At 41.6% G+C, this 19,262-nt stretch overlaps 1 protein-coding gene across 1 annotated transcript in view; it reads left to right on the top strand.

The window, feature by feature from the left end:
- Positions 1-13,148, top strand: part of CALB2 (calbindin 2) — an 865,351-nt gene extending 852,203 nt beyond the window's left edge. Inside the window, exons 10-11 of the mRNA XM_044081296.1 lie at positions 6,266-6,337; positions 12,788-13,148. Coding sequence (XP_043937231.1) covers positions 6,266-6,337; positions 12,788-12,904 — 189 coding nt within the window. The 3' untranslated portion in view covers positions 12,905-13,148. The remainder of the gene's footprint in view (positions 1-6,265; positions 6,338-12,787) is intronic.
- The last annotated feature ends 6,114 nt before the right edge of the window (positions 13,149-19,262 follow it).

Raw genomic sequence — 19,262 nt, 5'->3', positions numbered from 1 at the left:
AGGCTTCTTCCCTGCAGAATGCAAAACAGCTACCCTCATCCCTTTGCACAAAGAAGGTGCATCCACAGACCACGGAAATTATAGACCCATTAGCCTGGCCAGCCTTATCTGCAAGGTGATGGAACGAATCATCATAGACCTTATTAACAAAGATATAGAAAATTTCCAAACACTCTACTCCACCCAGTTTGACTTTGTCAAGGGGAGATCATGCCTGTTAAACTTGGTGGACTTCTTCAAAATAGTCACCAAAACCCTAGATAGGGGAAAATCTGTGCATACGGCCTACCTAGACTTGGCCAAGGCCTTTGACACAATCCTCCAGTCAGGCATCATTGATAAACTCACCCATTTGGGTATCAAGCCATATATTGTCAGGGGGGGTTGCAAACTGGCTCACTGATAGAGCTCATACAGTCAAAACAGGAGACTCCACCTCCTCCAGCAGACCCGTAACCAGTGGTGTTCCACAGGGATCAGTTCTGGGACCCCTACTGTTCAGAATCTGCTTCTCAGAAGTACAGGCTAAAACTAAAGGACTGTGGCTGACAAAGTCTGCTGATGACTGCAAACTGGGAGTGATCATTGAAACCCCTAGCGATGTCAACATCCTGCAAGGTCTTACACAGACTAACGACTGGTGTCAAAGTCATGGTCTTAAACTTAATGCAAAAAAAGCCATTATCATCCCCTTCAGCAAGGGTGATGTTCCTGCAAACTACCACATCAATAGCACTACCCTACGTACACAGTCAGTGGTGAGAGATCTGGGCACACAGAACAACAGCAACCTTAACTTCGATCACCATGTCTCCACAGTAGTACGAAGGGCATTTTATATTGTTCATTCATAAGTAAGGGCATTGCCTCCATAAAAAAAGAGTTTATATCCCCCCTGTACTCTTCCCTCATCAGGCCAATTACAGAGTATGATGCTCCCTTTGGTATGTTCCTTTCTAAACACTTGCTGCAGTTGGAGAGACCACAAAGTTTCCTTACAAAGAAAATTCAGGGTCTTCAAGATCTGTCTTATGCGACGGACTGAAATCATTGTCACTTTACTCTGTGTCATACAGACTGCTCAGAGGTAACCTGTGCCTTGCATATAGAGCAATCTCTGACAATGGAAATGCTGCACATTTGCAAGTCAAAGGACACACGGGTCACTCACTCAAAAGACCTTAACCTGGTATGTAACATCAACAGAACTTGCTGGAGACAGATTTGTCTCACAGAGATTGCCCCACCTTTGAAGCAAGCTTCCTATTGTTGTTAAACAAAGCCTATCATTGGCCCTATTTAATTGTAATTTGGACGATTGGATGGGTAACCAGAAATTCACCCTGGGGGTTCCCCCTGTGTCCCTCTTGGGCAGGGGCTATATAGTGTCTGCATGACCCAGACACCCTTGGGAGCACTGATTGAACTTGGCTAGGTTTGTAAGGGCCCTGGGGCTGTTAGCCTAGTAACCTCCTATGATCCTATGATCAAGGATCATTCCCAGTTACCTGATATGGTACTGGGCTTGAATCTAATTAGTAGACAGTGTGGGAGTACAGCTACACCCTCTCGGTGGATGTGGGAATGAGTATGTTTGTTTGCAGAGAATTTGGCACTGGAACAGCCTGCATTTACTGACTACAGATTTGCGCAGTGCTGCATGGAGTGATGCCTAGTACTGTTCATCCCAGAAGGGAAAATAAAAGAACAAACAGAAAATTTGCTTAGGAATTCAGTCAAAAATACATATTTCCAGAATACAGTAGCAGTTTAATTCTCTGCCACAGAGCCACTACCACTAGATCTTAGAAACTAACATTTGACCAAAAACTAGATAGAAAACTTATAAGACAGCAGCAAAGTTTATTAAAAATAGAGAAAACATTAAAACAGATGCCAGAAACACTTTATCAATGCAGTAATTGCCTGGCCACAGTATAAACACAGCACAACAGGTTTTTAACCAGACAATAAAAAAGTACAGTAAAACTTAATAAAATAGCACTTACACTGTATAATTTACTCGACATGTATACATGCAATAGAAAACTATACTTTCCAGCTATTTACTTCAGGAATCAGCTCAAAATGCCAGCTTTAGTAATTTCATACCATGTGCTCTGTTTTCAGCTTTCTGGAGCTCTTAAATTAAGGCTAGAAATTCTACCTTTAAAAATCAAACCCCAATCCCTCTACCACTAACACACAGTCAAGAGGAGAAGGTTAACACTTGCACCACACCTCCAGCCACACATAGACCTACTAAACCAGCACTGGCAAAATATACACATAAATACACAAAATCATACTCGAAGGCTCTAAATAAAAACCTGCAAAAGCATCAGAAACCTCCAAAGCAGACACCCAAGCAATCTGCACCTCCCGTCACATACCAGACAGCACATAAAACACAAAATCAGTGTGCCGCACAATCACAGCCCTTAAGGCGAAATAACATACCTAACAGACTAGTAATAGGTGACTCTATAGTCAGGTACATTGACGTCCCACTCACTAGGCTGGAAAAGCAGAAGGTTACTGTTAGCTGCCTGTCGGGAGCCAGAATCCGCCACATAACACAAGCACTCAGGTCACTCCAGAACAAGTACAAATATGACTGTCATTATTCATGGTGGTGTGGAATGACCTGAGACATACCTCCATGGACTACAAGAAAAGAGACATGGAAGAGCTCTCTGATCATGTAGCCCAGGCTGGTATGACCCTGGCCCTGAGTAGCATCCTGCCATCATCAAGAATGATACCTCAGTATAAAGAAAAAATTATCAAATTCAACAATTGGCTAAGCTTCTGGTGTCATTTAAAGGGGATCCAGTGTCTATCAGCCTGGGACGACATGCTCAACAAGCCGCATTGCTTCACAAGAGACGGCTTGCACCTGTCACCCCTAGGATTTTGAATACTGGCCAAGGCTCTTGCTGTCCCCATAGTGCCTTTTTTAGGCAAGGCTCAAAAGTCAAACCCACCTCCGTAAAAAGCACAATTAACAAAAAACTGAGGGTTATGCTACTCAACGCCAGGAGTTTAAATCTCAAAATGCACACACTCGAAACACTCCTCAGTATGGAGAACGTCGACATCTGTGCAGTAACTGAAACCTGGTTCAAGGCTCCAGAGAGCACCCCAGCACTACTGGGCTACAACTCGTACCACACGTTTTGGCCACAGAACATGGACCGAAACACAAAAGGAGGGGGTGTATCCACATTCATCAAGGATAACTACATCTCCAGGTTAGTGATGCAGCATGATACCTCTGAGATCCTCCATGTGCAACTAACATCGGGCAAATCTGCAATGCAAATTGTGGCCTGCTACAGATCACCATCCATGACCCAGGACCACCACTCCAATTTTCTGGAGACACTGGAAAACATGAAGCTCCTACCGAACACCCTGATATTGGACGATTTCAATTACCTTACCATTCACTGGGTAAACTACTCGAGTACAAACTCCCAGGCCCAGCGCTTCCTGGAATTCATCAACTCAAACACCCTAGATCAGCTGGTAAACTCCCCTACCAGAGGTGAAAACATATTGGACTTGGTCATCACAAACATGGGTGACAGGTGTTCCACACCGGAGGTCAACCCGTTACTGGTTAGATCAGACCATAAACTAATCACCCTGGATGTCCACACCCCACCACCACCCCCAACTAAGGAAACAACAGTAAAAAACTTTTCTAAAGCAAACTTCACCTTACTTAAGACAGAGGAGTTAAGTTTCATAGCCCCCACGCTAAAGGATAACGCTGCCCAAGATGCAGAAACCTTTACAAATGCACTCTATGAGCACCTACAAGGATGCATGGATCTTGCTATCCCTTGCAAAACCAAGACTCACTCCTCTAAGAGAAGGAAACCAGTCTGGTGGACCCCTGTCATAAACAGGCTATACAATAGAAGGAGGTAACTCATTCAGAAAAAAAAGCAAATCCCAATAAGGAAAGACATCCCTGATCAGTATCAGTAAGAAACTAAGATCCCTCATAAAATCCTCCAAGGCTAACATCGAAAGAAAAATAGCCAAGGATTCAAAAGATAACCACAAAGCCTTCTTTAGCTATGTTAAGAATCCAAGTGGCAACTCGCAGATATGCACTGAACTAGTGCAAAATAGCACAAAATATACTGAACCTACTGATATTGCCAACATCCTGGCAGATACATTCAGTGCAAACTTCACCCCCCCTCACCCCCAAAAGGGCCCACAACAATACTGGAAAAGTGTAGTGTCCCTCAAATCACAGACGCACAGGTGAAAATAGCCCTTTCAAAAGCCAAAAACACAGTGTCAATGGGGCCAGATGGTGTCCCAGGCTGTGTCTTGCATGAACTACAGAACGAACTAACCCCCCATCTAAACATGCTGTTCAACCTCAGCCTCTCCACAGGCTACATGCCCATAGAATGGCATGGCACACAGCAATGGTTATTCCATTCCACAAAGGAGGGGCAACAACTGACCCTGGTAACTATCGTCCCATTAGCCTGACTAGCCTGGCTATGGAATGCATCATCATGGAACTCATTAACAAAGACATTGGGAACCTCCAAATACTTGACCCGACCCAGTTCAGCTTTGTTAAGGGCAGATCATGCCTACTAAACCTGGATGACTTCTTCGAGACAGTCACCAAGGCCATAGATGAGGGAAAGCTTGTTCGCACAGCTAACCTTGACCTCGCCAAGGCATTCGACACCATACCCACTCAGGTATTACAGAAAAACTCACCAGCCTGAACATAAACCCCTACATTATGAGATGGGTTGCCAACTGGCTTACAGACAGAACTCACACGGTAAGAATAGCGAGCTCCAGGTCCGACTCTAAACCAGTCACAAGTAGTGTCCCGCAAGGCTCGGTCCTGGGACCCCCTACTGTTCGGCATATACTTCTCAGAAGTAGAGGCAAACACAAGAGTACTATGGCTAACCAAGTTCACCAATGACTGCAAACTGGGAGCTATAATTGACTCTCCAGCTGACACAGACATCCTCCAAAAGGGCCTTACTGAGACAGACACCTGGTGTCGAAATCATGGCCTCAAGCTAAATGACAAAAAATGCATAGTCATCCCATTTGGGGAAAACAAAACACCCATGAATTACCACATAGGTGGCAGCCCCCTTAATATAGAAGAGGTAATAAGAGATCTGGGGACCCAGGTAGATAGTAATCTTTCCTTTGACAATCATGTTGCCAAAGTAGTTAGAAAATCCATCTATGTGGCCCATCTAATTACTAAAGGGTTCGCATCTAGAAATAAAGAGGTTATAGTGCCCCTCTGCTCGTCACTCATCAGACCCATCATAGAGTACAATGCCCCATTTGGGATGTACCTCACAAGACACTTCCAACAGCTGGAGAGACCACAAAAGTACCTCACCAAGAGGATTACTAGCCTCAAACATATGTCCTATGCAGAGCCCCTCACTAACACTCTTCAAGAGAAACCTTGACAAGTGGATGGGTGACAGAAAATACACCCCTGGGATCACTTCATTGGCTCTGCTTGACAGAGGATCAGTTAATTAATCAATGGGGCGGTGAAAGCTGACACACTCTGGCTAGGCTTATAAATGCCCTCAGGCAGATAGCCTAGTACCTACCTATGAACCTATGAACCTATTAGGCCAAGCATGAACTAAGCAGTAAAGAACTGTTATATCCAGTCTGGTATACACACACTGGCCTGCTGACCTATTACAGTTGTATGCACACCAGTAAAACACAATAAATTCCTCCAGGAACTTATAAAAAATTCTCTAAAGAAGTTTACCTAAAACAAGTAGCTAATCAAAATGGTACATCTTCAAAATTTATGAGATGTATGTATGTTCTGTGGGTGCACTAAAAGCCTGACACATAATTAGCATAATACCTCTGGTGTATGCATCTCAGATTCTTCTTCAAAAAAGTACAAAGTGATGCTAATTTATTTAAAAGCATATCATAATTATCAATGTGTATAACAGGCAATCTTGTACATAATATTTCAAATTTACTTTTAGTAAAGTTCTACAATTTCTAGTTTTCAAGTGTAAATATGCAGTGCCAAACCAAAATTCAATACATCATTCTTAAACAATAAATAGTGTCTTATTCAATTTGACATCTATGAAAGTACAACATTTGTAAATACTGATGAAAAGAAAAAAAGTGCCTGTGAGAAAGTGAAAAAAATGTACTAGAAAAGCAAGGTGGCAATGTCTCTAACGTTTCTTTTAATCCACAGGATGGGAATGGTTATATCGATGAAAATGAACTGGATGCCCTGCTCAAAGACTTGTATGAAAAAAACAATAAGGTAAGCCCTTTAAACAGTTAGTAACACAGAAAGTAAAAGCTGTGGATACCCAGAAGTCCTTGGTTTTGAAAGCTATATAATGGACATAGCCAGTTCACTGCCAGTAGCCATTACTTGGTCGATTTTCAGCAGTTGTTTTTAACCCAGATTTTCAGTACAACATCAGAAAGTAAACAAAAGCAAATGTGCACTTATGTCCTAAGAGTGGTGTTGTAAGCATTCTGCAAACTCAGTCTTCAGATATGATGTGAGACTTGCCTTTGGTGCTATCAGGGAGTTATAAGAAAGTGTTTAACATTTGGGACCGTAATAAATCCTTTACTTGGTACACTTGATACACAGTTTACACTGAGTGTGATTAGTATACTCACCTCAGTGCCTATGACACGGACGAACTAGATGTGGTTTTTGCACATGCACACATTTCCTGCACTCATATGTACATTTGTATATTCACACAAACTTAGAAAATCTAGTTTTCTTCTCAAATGCAGAAACTGTATCTTAAATGTACTGTTAGCATAATGGAGTTGGGAAATACCCTGAGCAGTATAAGAAACAAAGATTAATTCAAAGAAATATATTACAGAAAAGAAAAAGTACAGTTTTGTACCTACCATAAATGTAGATGTTCGAAGATCCACATTGCTGCAGTCCTAACACTTGGGTAGTCTGCTGTCCCAGTCGGCCCGAATACCAAAGTATAAGGCTGACGTCGGTCAAGGCGCATTTGTCTGACATCAGGACGTCAGGGTACAAATGCGCATGACCGACGTCATATCCTCAGTCTTTTCTTGCCCCAGATGTCAGAAGACCCTAAAAAGATAAGGCCAAAACCAAAAAACACCCAACACTCCTGTACCTAATATATGTGCAATATATATATACAAATTTACAAAAATAGAACCCCACCCACACAACCACCCCTAAACACAGAGGGGAAGGAGGGAGGGTAAATTGGACTGCAGCAATGTGGATCTTCAAACATCTACATTTATGGTAGGTACAAAACTGTACTATGTTCTTCATCTCACATTGCTGCAGTCCTAACACTTGGGTAGAATCCCAAAGCAGAGGTAAGGGAGGATGGCTAAACTATAATGAAGCAGGAGCTGCCAAAATGCCCTGCAACACAGCAGTGGCAAAACCAGCCCTGGATTTAGAATAGAGAGGAAGGTGGTAATGCTTGGAGAAAGTATGCACTGAACTCCAAGTAGCTGCCTCCAAAATATCCTTAGTTGCCACCCCCCTTAGAAATGCTGTTGAAGTGGCAGTAGCCCTCGTGGAATGAGGCCTAATCCCAGCTGGAATCTCCTTGCCATGATGGGAATAACAGAATGCAATGCAAAACCCAATCCACTTAGATATAGTTTGTTTTGACACAGGCTTGCCCTGGGAACTCAAAGCAAAAGAAACAAACAACTGCTGAGACTGCCTAAAATCCTAGTCCTGCTTAAATAATAACGCAACTGCCTGTGTACATCTAAAGTGTGCAAAATCTTTTCCCCTATTTTGGGGATCTGCATAAAAAGTAGGCAAATGAATAGTTTGGTTTAAAGCCACACTAGAAACCACCTTAGGCATAAATGAAGGATTAGTACGTAATGATACCCTATCCTTATGAAAAATCAAAAAGGCTCAACCGCCATAAGGGCCTGCAATTCAGAAACCCTTCTTGCAGAAGTAATGGCCAACAAAAAAGCAGTCTTCCATGACAAGTATTTCAATTCAGCAGTAGCCGCAGGCTCAAAAGGTTGTAGAGTAAGTTTCTCCAACACAAAATTGAGGTCCCAAGCAGGAGTAGGAGCTCTACGTGGGGTCTTATATTCTTTGCCCTCTAAGAAATTGCTTGAACAAAGGATGAGAAAACAATGGTGGGTCACAATCATAGTGAGCTGAAATTGCTGCAGCATGAATCTTAATGGAAGAGAAAGACAAACCTTTGTCCAATAACTCAGTAAGATATTGAAGAGCCACACTCAAATTAGGCTCAGAAACATCCAAATCCTTTGCTGCACTCCAAAATAAAAATCTCTTCCATTTTTCTGTATACACTTTACGTGTACTAGGTCTTCTGGCTTCCATAATCACATTCAAAACTTGTTGAGGAAGTTGAGACCTGCTGTGGTTTAAAACAGAATATGCCAGGCTGTTAGATGAAGAGAGTGAAGCTTGACATTGAGTAGATGACCGTCCCTCTGAGACAAAAGGTGTGGAATTAAAGGTAAAGGCCATGGAGGCTTCCTTACCAGATTCCTCAGTAATGGGTACCAGTGTTGCCGAGGCCAATCTGGAGCTATCAAAATCATCCTTGGCTTGTCTTGTCTGACCTTTAGAAGTACCTTTGGGAGGAGAGGCAGAGGTGGAAAGGCATACACATGAAGATTTTCCCAACTGAACGAAAGAGCATCCACTTTCCAAGCTGTGTGATGAAACCTTTTCGTGCAAAACTTTGGCAGCTGGTGGTTTAGTGGAGAAGCAAACAGATCTATGTCTGGAGTTCCCCAGGACACTGTCAATTGTCAAAATACATGAAGATCCAGTTTCCACTCGTGGGGATCCATGATTTGCCTGCTTAACACATCTGCTAAGGAGTTCTGTGCTCCTGGCAGAAACCTTGCCCGTAGATTTAGCTGCAAGCTGAGCGCAGTCTCCCACAAAATCATTGCTTGCCTGCATAGAGGATAAGAATGTGTTCCCCCTTGCTTGTTGATGTACCACATGACAGTTGTGTTGTCTGTTAGAATCAACACCTGCCCTGGAAGAAGTAACTCCTTGAAAGCCATTAATGCAAACTGGACTGCTAACATCTCCTTCAAGTTGATATGTAGATGCTGTAGTCTGGCAGGCCACTTGTCTTGTATCCACTTTCCATTCAGATGAGCTCCCCAAGCGATGTCTGAGGCATCTGTCGTTAGAATCTGACTCGCCTCTGGCCGGGTCACAGAGAGTCCCTTGTTTAGGTGACATTCCTGAGCCCACCACAAAAATTCCTTTTGAATGCAAGGTATTATTGGAATGACAGTGTCCAAATCCTGGCAGTGCTGTGTCCATACATGCAGTTTGGCATTGGGAAGCACCAGAATACAAGATGCCATGAACCCTAAGGCTTGAAGGACTGTCCTTGCAGTCAGCCCGGACTGAAGAGATAGTTGATGGAAGTAAAGGGAAAGATTCTTTTGTTTGTCCGGGGTTAAAAAGGCCATCTGGGCTGCTGTATTCAGTCTCACACCCAGAAAGCACATGTCTTGAGAGGGTACTAGACTGGACTTTATTTCGTTCACAGAATACCCCAGGCATCTTAGCACTGCTATCACATATTCCAGATGCTGAAGAAGCTCGTCCTTTTCTTGAGCCAGAATCAGACAGTCGTCCAAGTAAGGATAGATCTGTATTCCTTTTAGCCTGAAGAAAGCTACAACTGGAGCCAGAACTTTTGTGAATACTCTGGGCGCAGTAGATAAGCCAAAGGGCAATGCAGAGAACTGATAATGGGAATTTCCAGCTCGGAAACGCAGATACTTCCTGCAACTGAGTCTGATAGGCACATGAAGGTAAGCCTCCTTGAGATCTAAAGTTACCATCCAGTGATCTTTGCCCAGCAGAGGTAAAAGCTGTTGTAACGTCAACATTTTGAACTTGGGAATGTCCAGATAAGTGTTGAGGATAGACAAATCCAAAATTGGTCTCCACGTGTTCCCCTTTTTTGGTACTAGGAACAGGCGAGAATAAAATCCTAGGCCCCTTTCTGGCACAGGAACCGGCTGAATGGCCCCTATCTGGAGTAACAGAGAAATTTGCTTGTGAGTCTCTTTTCTTTGCATAGGAGGAATGTCTGGCATGCCTTTGAACCTGTACCCGTGGTGAACGATATCCAATACCCATCTGTCTTGGGTAATAACACTCCAATTTTCTTTGAAAAGTGCCAGCCTTCCTCCCAAAGGTGCTGCCAGACGAGAAGGCTCTGGCAGCTGAAAAGGCAAGTCATTGGGTCTGCTTACGAAAGGACTGACCCCTGCCCTCATCAGAAGACTGGGCAGGCGAACTGCCTGTTCTAGGCCTAAAAGAACCTTGAGCTCTGCCCCTACCACGTCTAGATCTACCCCTAGACTGAGAATCATAAGAAGGATAAGTCCACCCCTTAGTAGGCCAATTTCTACTAAACTTTGGAGGCTGAACCTGCAAAAATCTTTAACAGTCTGCATAGACTTAGCCTTGTCCTCCATTTTCTTTAAAACTGCTTCCACAGGCGCACCAAATAACACATCAGATTGTAAAGGAGCATCTAAAATCCTTGTCTTTACATGTTCAGCTAAATTCTGATCCCTCAGCCAGGCGTGCCTGCGAAGAACAGAACCAGTGGCTGCCACCCTCGAAGAGGCCTGTACAGCATCAAAACCACATTGCAAGGAATGCTTACCCACCTGTTCAGAAACATGAACTAAATCCTGCAACTCTTTACACTCAATACCTTCCGCCAGAGCATCTACCTTAGACTTCAATTGTGAAAGGAGATAATTTTGGTATTTCAACATGTGAAACTGGCAATTTAAAGCCCTCATGGCCAAAGTGGAAGAAGTATACACCTTCTTTCCCCATCTATCCAAAGCCCTTGCCTCTTTATCAGAAGGAACAGGATTTTTAACAACAGAAGCCTTAACACCTTTAGGGCCCTGAGAAACAGTTTCTGGGTCTGCCCTAGGACTCTTAAAAAGATACTTATGAGCTTCAGGCACCCTATAATACCTATCCGGTTTAACTGGGGCCGGAGGCAAAGAATCAGGGTTCAGGGAAGCCTCTGCAAAAACATCCTCTACCACATCCAGAACAGGAGGTATAGCTAAAGGCCTATGCTGGGGTAGAAACAAAAATTCCCTAAGCCTTTTCCTGGAATCAGAGAAATCTTGACCTTCCCATTTGAAATGCTCCCTCATGGAATGAAGAGTCTCTGAAAAAGAAAAATCCTCAGGAGGAGAAGCCGAAGGTGTAGAGTCATCTACATCAGAATCAGAATAAGGAGGATACTCCTGCAAGTCTTCAGCCGAAGACTCCGAAGCCTCCGAACACTGCTCAAAACTCTCAAGCTCAGGTTCCACCCTAGGCCTCTTATCAGGTGGGGGCATAGAACCTCTAATCATAGTAATCAAATCTTCTGCCATTTTAAGCATATGTTTCTTAGGCAGAGACCCTGAAGAACTAGGGGAGACCCCACTGAAGTAAACCCTGGCCTGCCTCTAGAAGAAGCCTTGGAAACAGAAGGGAGGGCCTAACCACCTTAGGAAGGGAGGGAGAACAGCTACCTGAGAAGCCCCTTCAGCCTGGCCTACCTCCTGAGAGGACACATCCTGTAACAGTAAAGTCTCTCCCTGAGAATCCAAAGGAACTTCTGGTAGAACCACCGGCTCCACCGAGCCCTCTAAAGAACCGGCGTCCGGGACAGGCGGTTCTTCCACCCTAGGCTTCGCTGCTTTGTCCTTGCGCTTTTTAGCGAAGCGGGCGCCGGAGCATCCGGCGGCATGTTGTAATTACAACGCTTCCCAAAACTAACCTGGCACAATCTAATCTTCTCTTAATAGTGCGTTTGTTAAATCTAGCACAAGAGCGACAGCCAACAACGTCGTGCTCAGGCCCTAAGCAAGGAATACACAAGGTATGGTAATCTCTATGAGGTATCTGTTTCCCACAAGAAATACAGTTATTCACTTTTTCTGACATCCGGTTAAATACTGAGGCAAGAAAAAACCAAAATATTCCCCAACGGGGTACTTAGCCAACTTTGATTCGGTCTGAAACTCCGACTTCAGAAAATTTCAGAACGCCAACCTGCACTCGCAATACTGCTTCTGCATCGGACCATGCGGCAAAAAAGACTGAGGATATGACGTCGGTCATGCGCATTTGTACCCTGACGTCCTGATGTCAGACAAATGCGCCTTGACCGACTTCAGCCTTATACTTTGGTATTCGGGCCGACTGGGACAGCGGACTACCCAAGTGTTAGGACTGCAGCAATGTGAGATGAAGAACATCGCAGATTCATAATTCATGGTCCTTGAAATTTCTATATTTCAGTGAAATGTGTCACCTGTGAACCCTCTGTCCAGCAGACACATTTGTAATCATATCAGTGTATGAGAATGATTTAGTCTTAATGTATTATATTTTATTTTAGCCAAGTGTTTATCTGATGTGATTGTCAGTTCAGTTGTGGAAAAGCTTATACTGATTCAATTTTACTTTTAAACTTGCAAATTTCTAAAATAAGTAGGTTTTTAATATGATTTGCTATGAACATATTGAATTTTTCTTTTAATGTATTGTGCCAGCAAGCCTGGTCACTACTGAAAGGGGTGTCTTGTCAAAGGGTGATTATTGCAGTGAGACAGTGGTACCAGAATACAGTCGACGTGTATATCTAATCTCTTTCTTTTGTCTTATCTTGTCTTCAAGGAAATGGGAATCGAGTGCCTCACCAGCCATAGAAAGAGTATAATGTCATTGTTAGATGGCGGCAAACTCTATCGCAAAGAGTTGGAGCTTGTTGTGTGCCGTGAATCTCCCATGTAGAGCCCTCTTGTTTCCACCTGCTCTAGCACTGGGACAGAACAGCTGTCACCTGCTGAACGTGTTCGAAGTCCCTTATGTGAGGAATCCACTAGTGTGCTTTACCACAGGTCACACAATCTACCGCACAGTTTGACACAGAAGGCAGTCATTTTTTGCTGTCATGCATGACTTCATTTTGCAGTGGTCAAGTTTATTTAAAGTGAAATTATAATTCTGAAAATAAAGATATTCATTTTTCCTGTCATGATTTTCTTTTCTCAATATACTACCTTTTATATAGTTTTTCTCAAGAATTGTTTTACCAAAGAGCATTATGTAATGACTTTATTTTTGGTGATGGGTTGATTTATTTGGTTCAGTCTCCCATTTTAGAAGTATGATACATGGTTAGTAAACAGTTTAAGAAAGGGGGTGGTAGGTATTTGAGAAAATGGTTGTTCTACTTCTGAGCCTTTCTGAATAGAAAAAAAATATAATTAATTAGATGTGCATCAAAATGGAAAGATTTTCCACCCAACACAAAAAAAATCCTAGCCCTGCTGTAGACCCTTATTGTTTTTGTGAGCCTTTGAGTTGCAGGATTTTTTATGTAGAGGATGTACTTTTCATCATGCATTGAGCAGCCAAAAAGAGTAATAAGTGCAGACATTGTGACAACTCAAGCAAAGAACTAAATTATGAGAATAATTCTTTTACAAAAAGAACCTGTGTGTGACTACAGTGTTATAGTCATACAATCAGGTAGTGCTAAGGTATGCTTTGAGTTCAGCAAAGGCATTTTATTCATCTGAATCAGTCCGATGGTCAAAAGTATGAGATGCGGTTAAAATGATGTTGTCAAGCCCTCTTGCCTGGTATTTTATAGCTGCTCCAAGGTTTGCTTTATGTTGTCGTTTACTGGCCCTAGAATCTGTCACCACACTTTCAAACTATAAGTCAACAACAATATGGCATTCAAATAAAGGTCATCGATTTGAAACTTAATTGTTAAAAAAAGAAAACATCTCTTGGAGTTATATTTTCACCCTGCCATGGTCTATTTTTAGTCACATTCTTAAAGCCCATATATTTGTTTTGTCTCTCTTCCAAATGAAGGTGAATTTGGGTTTTACTGCCTTATTAAGATGTTGCATTTGGTTATCAGACTGTGTAAATTCCTACTGCTTAGTGATGTTAAACTTACAATGGCATAAATACGTGACTAATTTTTGAATCTTTGTTGCAATAGATGCATCAAAATATTGAAAATGCTTCTTGAGCTTCAGGTATAAAGAGGTTTCAGTGTAATAAAACTCTTTCACTTAAATAACTGTTATTCTCTTTCCTTTTAATGTCTCATTTGTTTTATTTGGACAGGTACAAGGAAATACTGCCAAGACTTCTGTACTTGCATAAAGTCATAGATGATATAATTATCTACATAGACATGTACAATTTGAGTTTTACTATGTTGCCTCAAGATGCAGGACCTGTAAACATAAAAGTCTGTATATTTCAGCAGAAAGTCCATTACTTCAACTACACATACGTTCCACATGTATGTCCTCAATGAGGCTGGAAATTTGTGTAAATAGTAAAATAATCCCAGTTGCAGAGGGAACCCCTACATCCCCCTATTTACATATTCACACTCAAGGATTGCATCAACCCAAGTAAAGTGCAGTCGTAATTACAAAATTTACATAATTGTTGCTCTTCTTCTGCTTCCTTTCCTCCTTGAGGAAGATGAAAGAACACACCTTCATGTCACGTTTAAATGTTTCACAGTCAACACCTCCTTAGTAACAACTGATTCCTAAGTAAATAATCTATTTATTGGCAGTTGTTTACCAGACAGTGCAACTAAGTAATGCCCCTTTTCAGTGGATGCACAGGAAGAAAAGCTCCATTATAGAGACATCATGGCATCATTTGCATTGTTTCATCATTTAAAGTTAGTTTCATAGATAAGAAACATTTCCATTAATTAGAAGCCTTGACATCAGTTAAAACATTTACAAACAGTTTCAATTAAAATTAACAAATTGTATGGGTTGCATCTGAATACATTTTTTATGATAAAGACTTAGAGCCCAAAGAAAGGAAGGAAGGGAGGGAGGAGACACAAGGAAGATAAAGGAGATGAGATGATAAAGGAGGTTATTGTTGTAATAATAGTACATTGTGTTTTGTGCAGTTGTGAGCTGTGACACAAATTCATATAGCTATATTAGCACTAGTTTAACCGGGGGTGCTGTCTTAGTGTACGCTTGAATGATGGAATGAAGAGATGGGAATGTTTCAGGGCTGTGTCTTTGGCTGCTGTGTTTAGGTAATTGAAAAGTAAGTTAAATATGACAGAGGCTTGTGGGACTCCCAACAGATAAAGGAGGGAAAGAGGAAAAATCATCTTGCCATTTCACTGTTTGAGACCTGTTAGTAAAGTAGCTAAGAAACAAGTTAAGTGAGGTGGTGATACCCCATAGGAAGAAAGTTTAGTTAGGAGAATTTGATGATTGACTGCGTCAAATGACTTGGATAGATCCAAAAATCAGGCTGAAGTTAGAAGGCCTAGCATGTGTTGTGATTTATTTTATCTGTGAAACTTAGAAGGGCAGTCATTGTACTTTAATTGGGTAACATATGTAGTAAGCTGAGAGTGAATACATCTTTCCAAGATTTGTGGACAAGAGTAAGAGAATGGTGATTGGACTATAGTTTGTGAGCTCATTTGAGAGCTGTCTTTATGGAGGGGTATTATATATGATTTTTTTCCATAAGGTGGGGACATGTTTTTCTTGGACAGAGCAGTTTGTTAGAATTGAGATAGGATATGCAAGACACTCTGCAGCACTGTTGAAGTATTCAGATGGAAGTTGGTTGTGGGCAGTGGTTATTGCCTTAAGGGTGCATAAGTATTCTTTAATTTGCAGATATTAGCTCTGGAGTGAGTGTGAATGTCTGTTGTTTCTTCAGTGATTGGAGGGGGATGGCTGGATAGTAGCAGCTTTATTTTTGTAGGAAGAAGGTTACTTTATTTATAAAATGTGAGTTAAACTGTGAAGCAATGCTTTGATAGTTAATGGGGATGGGATACGCTGGGTTGGGTTGATTTCCCAGGATTTAGCAATGTATTTATTGATTTCCAGAAGTTTTTTGGATTGTTTGATGATGAATTTTGGGTGTTGCTGTAATAAACTTTTTGTACTGTTTTATGCATTGTTTGTTATGGTTCTTTTGCCTATATTGTTACAAGGATTCTTGAGATTTGATTTGTAGCCATGACTTCCAAGATAGATCTCTACGTTGCATGAGTTGCTTTGTTTTTTTGGGTTTTTTTTTAGTTAACCAATAGGCTGGCTTATTTTTAACTGTTTTGGTTCTTAATGGTGCTTTTTCTGTCAGGGTATTTAGAAATATTGCATTAAATGCATCTACTGCTTCATCAAGGGGAAGAATTTTAAGTGAATCCCACTTAATCTGGAGCAGGCTGGAAGTAAAAGTTTTTTATTCAAGTTACCAATAAGCTAAGCAAAAAGGGTCCCTCCCTGAGGTTGTGGATTTGCTTTGTCCATGATTTATTTTCAGTTGTGTTCTGCATTTTTTTTTTGCATGAAGACTGTGAGAATGTTGCTATGGACATGTGAGGGAAAGCTGACTCATCATTAAATAATCTCTCATGCAGCACAGCACAGCAATCAACAAACAAAACAAGCACATCTCTGGTACTCACCAAAACAATTCTGGAAGGAAGTTAACCTCACTACAGGTTGAAAACTTCCTGATGGCCCCAAATCCTCCAACTTCTATTAATGTAGAAACTCCACATTCTCTCTCCCAATGACGTCCTGCAGGAGTTCATCAAACTCTTTTCCAAACAACCTCACCCTACATACTGCTCTCACTTCCAGCCCTTCTCCCTATCCTGCCAACCCTAGGGAAAATGCTGGAGAAAATAGTCTATGACCAACTCTTCCATTACATCCAGCAGTATCCACTCTTTTCCCATAAAGAACATGGCTTTTGGCCTGACAGCAGCAGCAGCATGACTGCCCTCTGAACTTCCACTCACAGTATTTTACAAAATACAAACACAGGTAATATGACAAGAACCCCATTTCATAGACCTGATCACCCACTCTTCTTAAAAACTTTCATAGGGATTGATATTAGCAGTGACTCCCTGCCTTGGTTCAGAAGATACTTAAAGGTCAATTAGGCAATGCAATTTCCAACTTAGCCTCACTTTTCAAAGGAGGTCCTCCATCCCAAAGTTTAATTTTCTCCTCCTTCCTGTTTTTGATTTTCATCAACAAACTCCCATCCTACCACCCCCATCTTCACTTTCCTCTCTGTGCAGATGAAATGGTCATCTTTAAATAGCGTCTTCTCACTCATGTATCCAATCTCAGCCTCATTCTAACCTACATAAGATTCAACTGTGGCTAATCCACCACAAACGTCTTCTGAATCCCACCAAAATAAAAATCATTGCTCATTGGATCCTCCCAAAGACTATCCAAAATGTCCCAAAGTCCTTTCAATCTATGACCTAAACACCTTAATAGAAACCACATCCTCATTTTAATCTTGGACCTCTGGTTCAACCAGTCCATCAACTTCCACTGTCACTTAAAATGCATGTCTAAATTGAGCTCCCTCCCTCCTCTGAGCTAAAAAAAAAAATAATCTCTCCTTTCTTTTCCCATGCTGCAAGGTATGTCATTGGGAAAGGCATTCTACTTCCAGTGCTTGAGTATGGTCTTTACATTTTTTCCTCAGCCTCCAAGCATAACATGACTACCTTTCAAATTACATCCATTTCCATCTGTCACTTCATTACTAATTCCCACCCATGAGAATGACAGTTTCACTCTTAAAAATGCACACTGGCTCCCCTAAAGCAAAGAGTTAGGCATTCAACTCTGAAAACTAATAAACCTCCTCTCTTTCATCCCATTCTCAACCAAACATCATGAGAAAACTTCAACTTACAACATATGCAACCTTTCTGAAGCAGTACTCTCATGGCCACTCCAAGATCCTCACTCCAGTCTAACTAATTGCTGTCCTTTCCTTCTTGGAATCCACCCCTCTTTGCATCAAAGAAAGCATCAAAATAGCTGCCTTCAGGGAGGAACCCATTGCCCACCTTCATCAGCAAGCTAACTACACATGCCCACATAAAGGGTATCTAACCTAACTCAGCCAAACCCACTCCATTCATTGTACCTCCTTGGTCTCCACTGTTGTATATATGCATATGTAATAAAGCTTATTTACCCTTCTGCTCTTCATTCCAAGCATTTTCCACTTAAGACCAATCCACCTGCTTTCTACCCCTCCCCCCCTCCATATATACATACACACACACACCTGAGCTGAGCATCATACCCCTATGATCTACAGTATTATCACTGGAAATATGCACCATACATATTTTATTTATTTACTGTTTCTTACTCTGAATTTTACTGCCCTGCTACCACTTGTGAATGTTTCTCACCCAGGCTGTGCCGGCAAATGGTCATCATTGATCAGTGCACTTCCCTGGTAAACACATTTAAATAAATAACAATTTGGTTATTTAAAAAAAAAACAATGCACTTTAAGTGATGTGAAAGCCCATTTCCTACCTTTGTCAGAGAGAAGGGTTCATTTATTTTTGTTTCTAGGATTGCAAACCATCTTAGTATCCTGTCAGTTTATGATATGATAATTATATCATAATATTTCATACAAGTGCTGCTGTGTAATGTAGAAAGTACAAGTGACCAAGCAATTGGAAGAGCATGCAGACAGCACCTTCCAGCTTAAATGGTTTACTTCAACATTTATTTCTTGTTCATGGTATTATCTGTTAATATTCTAAGCCTAAGTACAAATTATTGTTCTCTCCACACTGCAGCACCAGCATTGCATCATATTATGTCTGTCATTATATTGCACTAACTCATACAAATGCATATTTGCACAGGGGAAGGTTGGTACATCCCACAACTCATCTGCACAGGAAGGAAGGGGTGATATGTCTGACCAGTTGGCTTCTGCACAAATACCTTATTCTGGCAGGGATTTACACCCAGGACCACCCTTGCCATTCCCTGCTCTCCTGATCTTGTATCCAGAAGCTAAGTGGGCTTTTCCTGGGATGGCCACTTATTGTGAAGCCAGTACCTTCTGCTTTGCTGCATACAGGAAATGAAACATTGTTACGTATGAGTATTTGGACAGCTGGCTTCACTTTGTGCATGTGTTATGTTTGTCTTTCTGCAGATGTTTACATGCACATAAACATACACATATGCATGTGTATTTATGTATGCACACAAGTGTGTGTGTGTGTGTGTGTGTGTGTGTGTGTGTGTGTGTGTGTGTG

This window comes from Protopterus annectens, chromosome 8.part0 (genome assembly GCF_019279795.1).
Source record: "Protopterus annectens isolate FY-2018-M chromosome 8.part0, PAN1.0, whole genome shotgun sequence".
NCBI lineage: Eukaryota > Metazoa > Chordata > Ceratodontiformes > Protopteridae > Protopterus > Protopterus annectens.
Note: the sequence above shows the minus strand (reverse complement) of the source record. Positions and strands in the feature narration are given on the sequence as shown.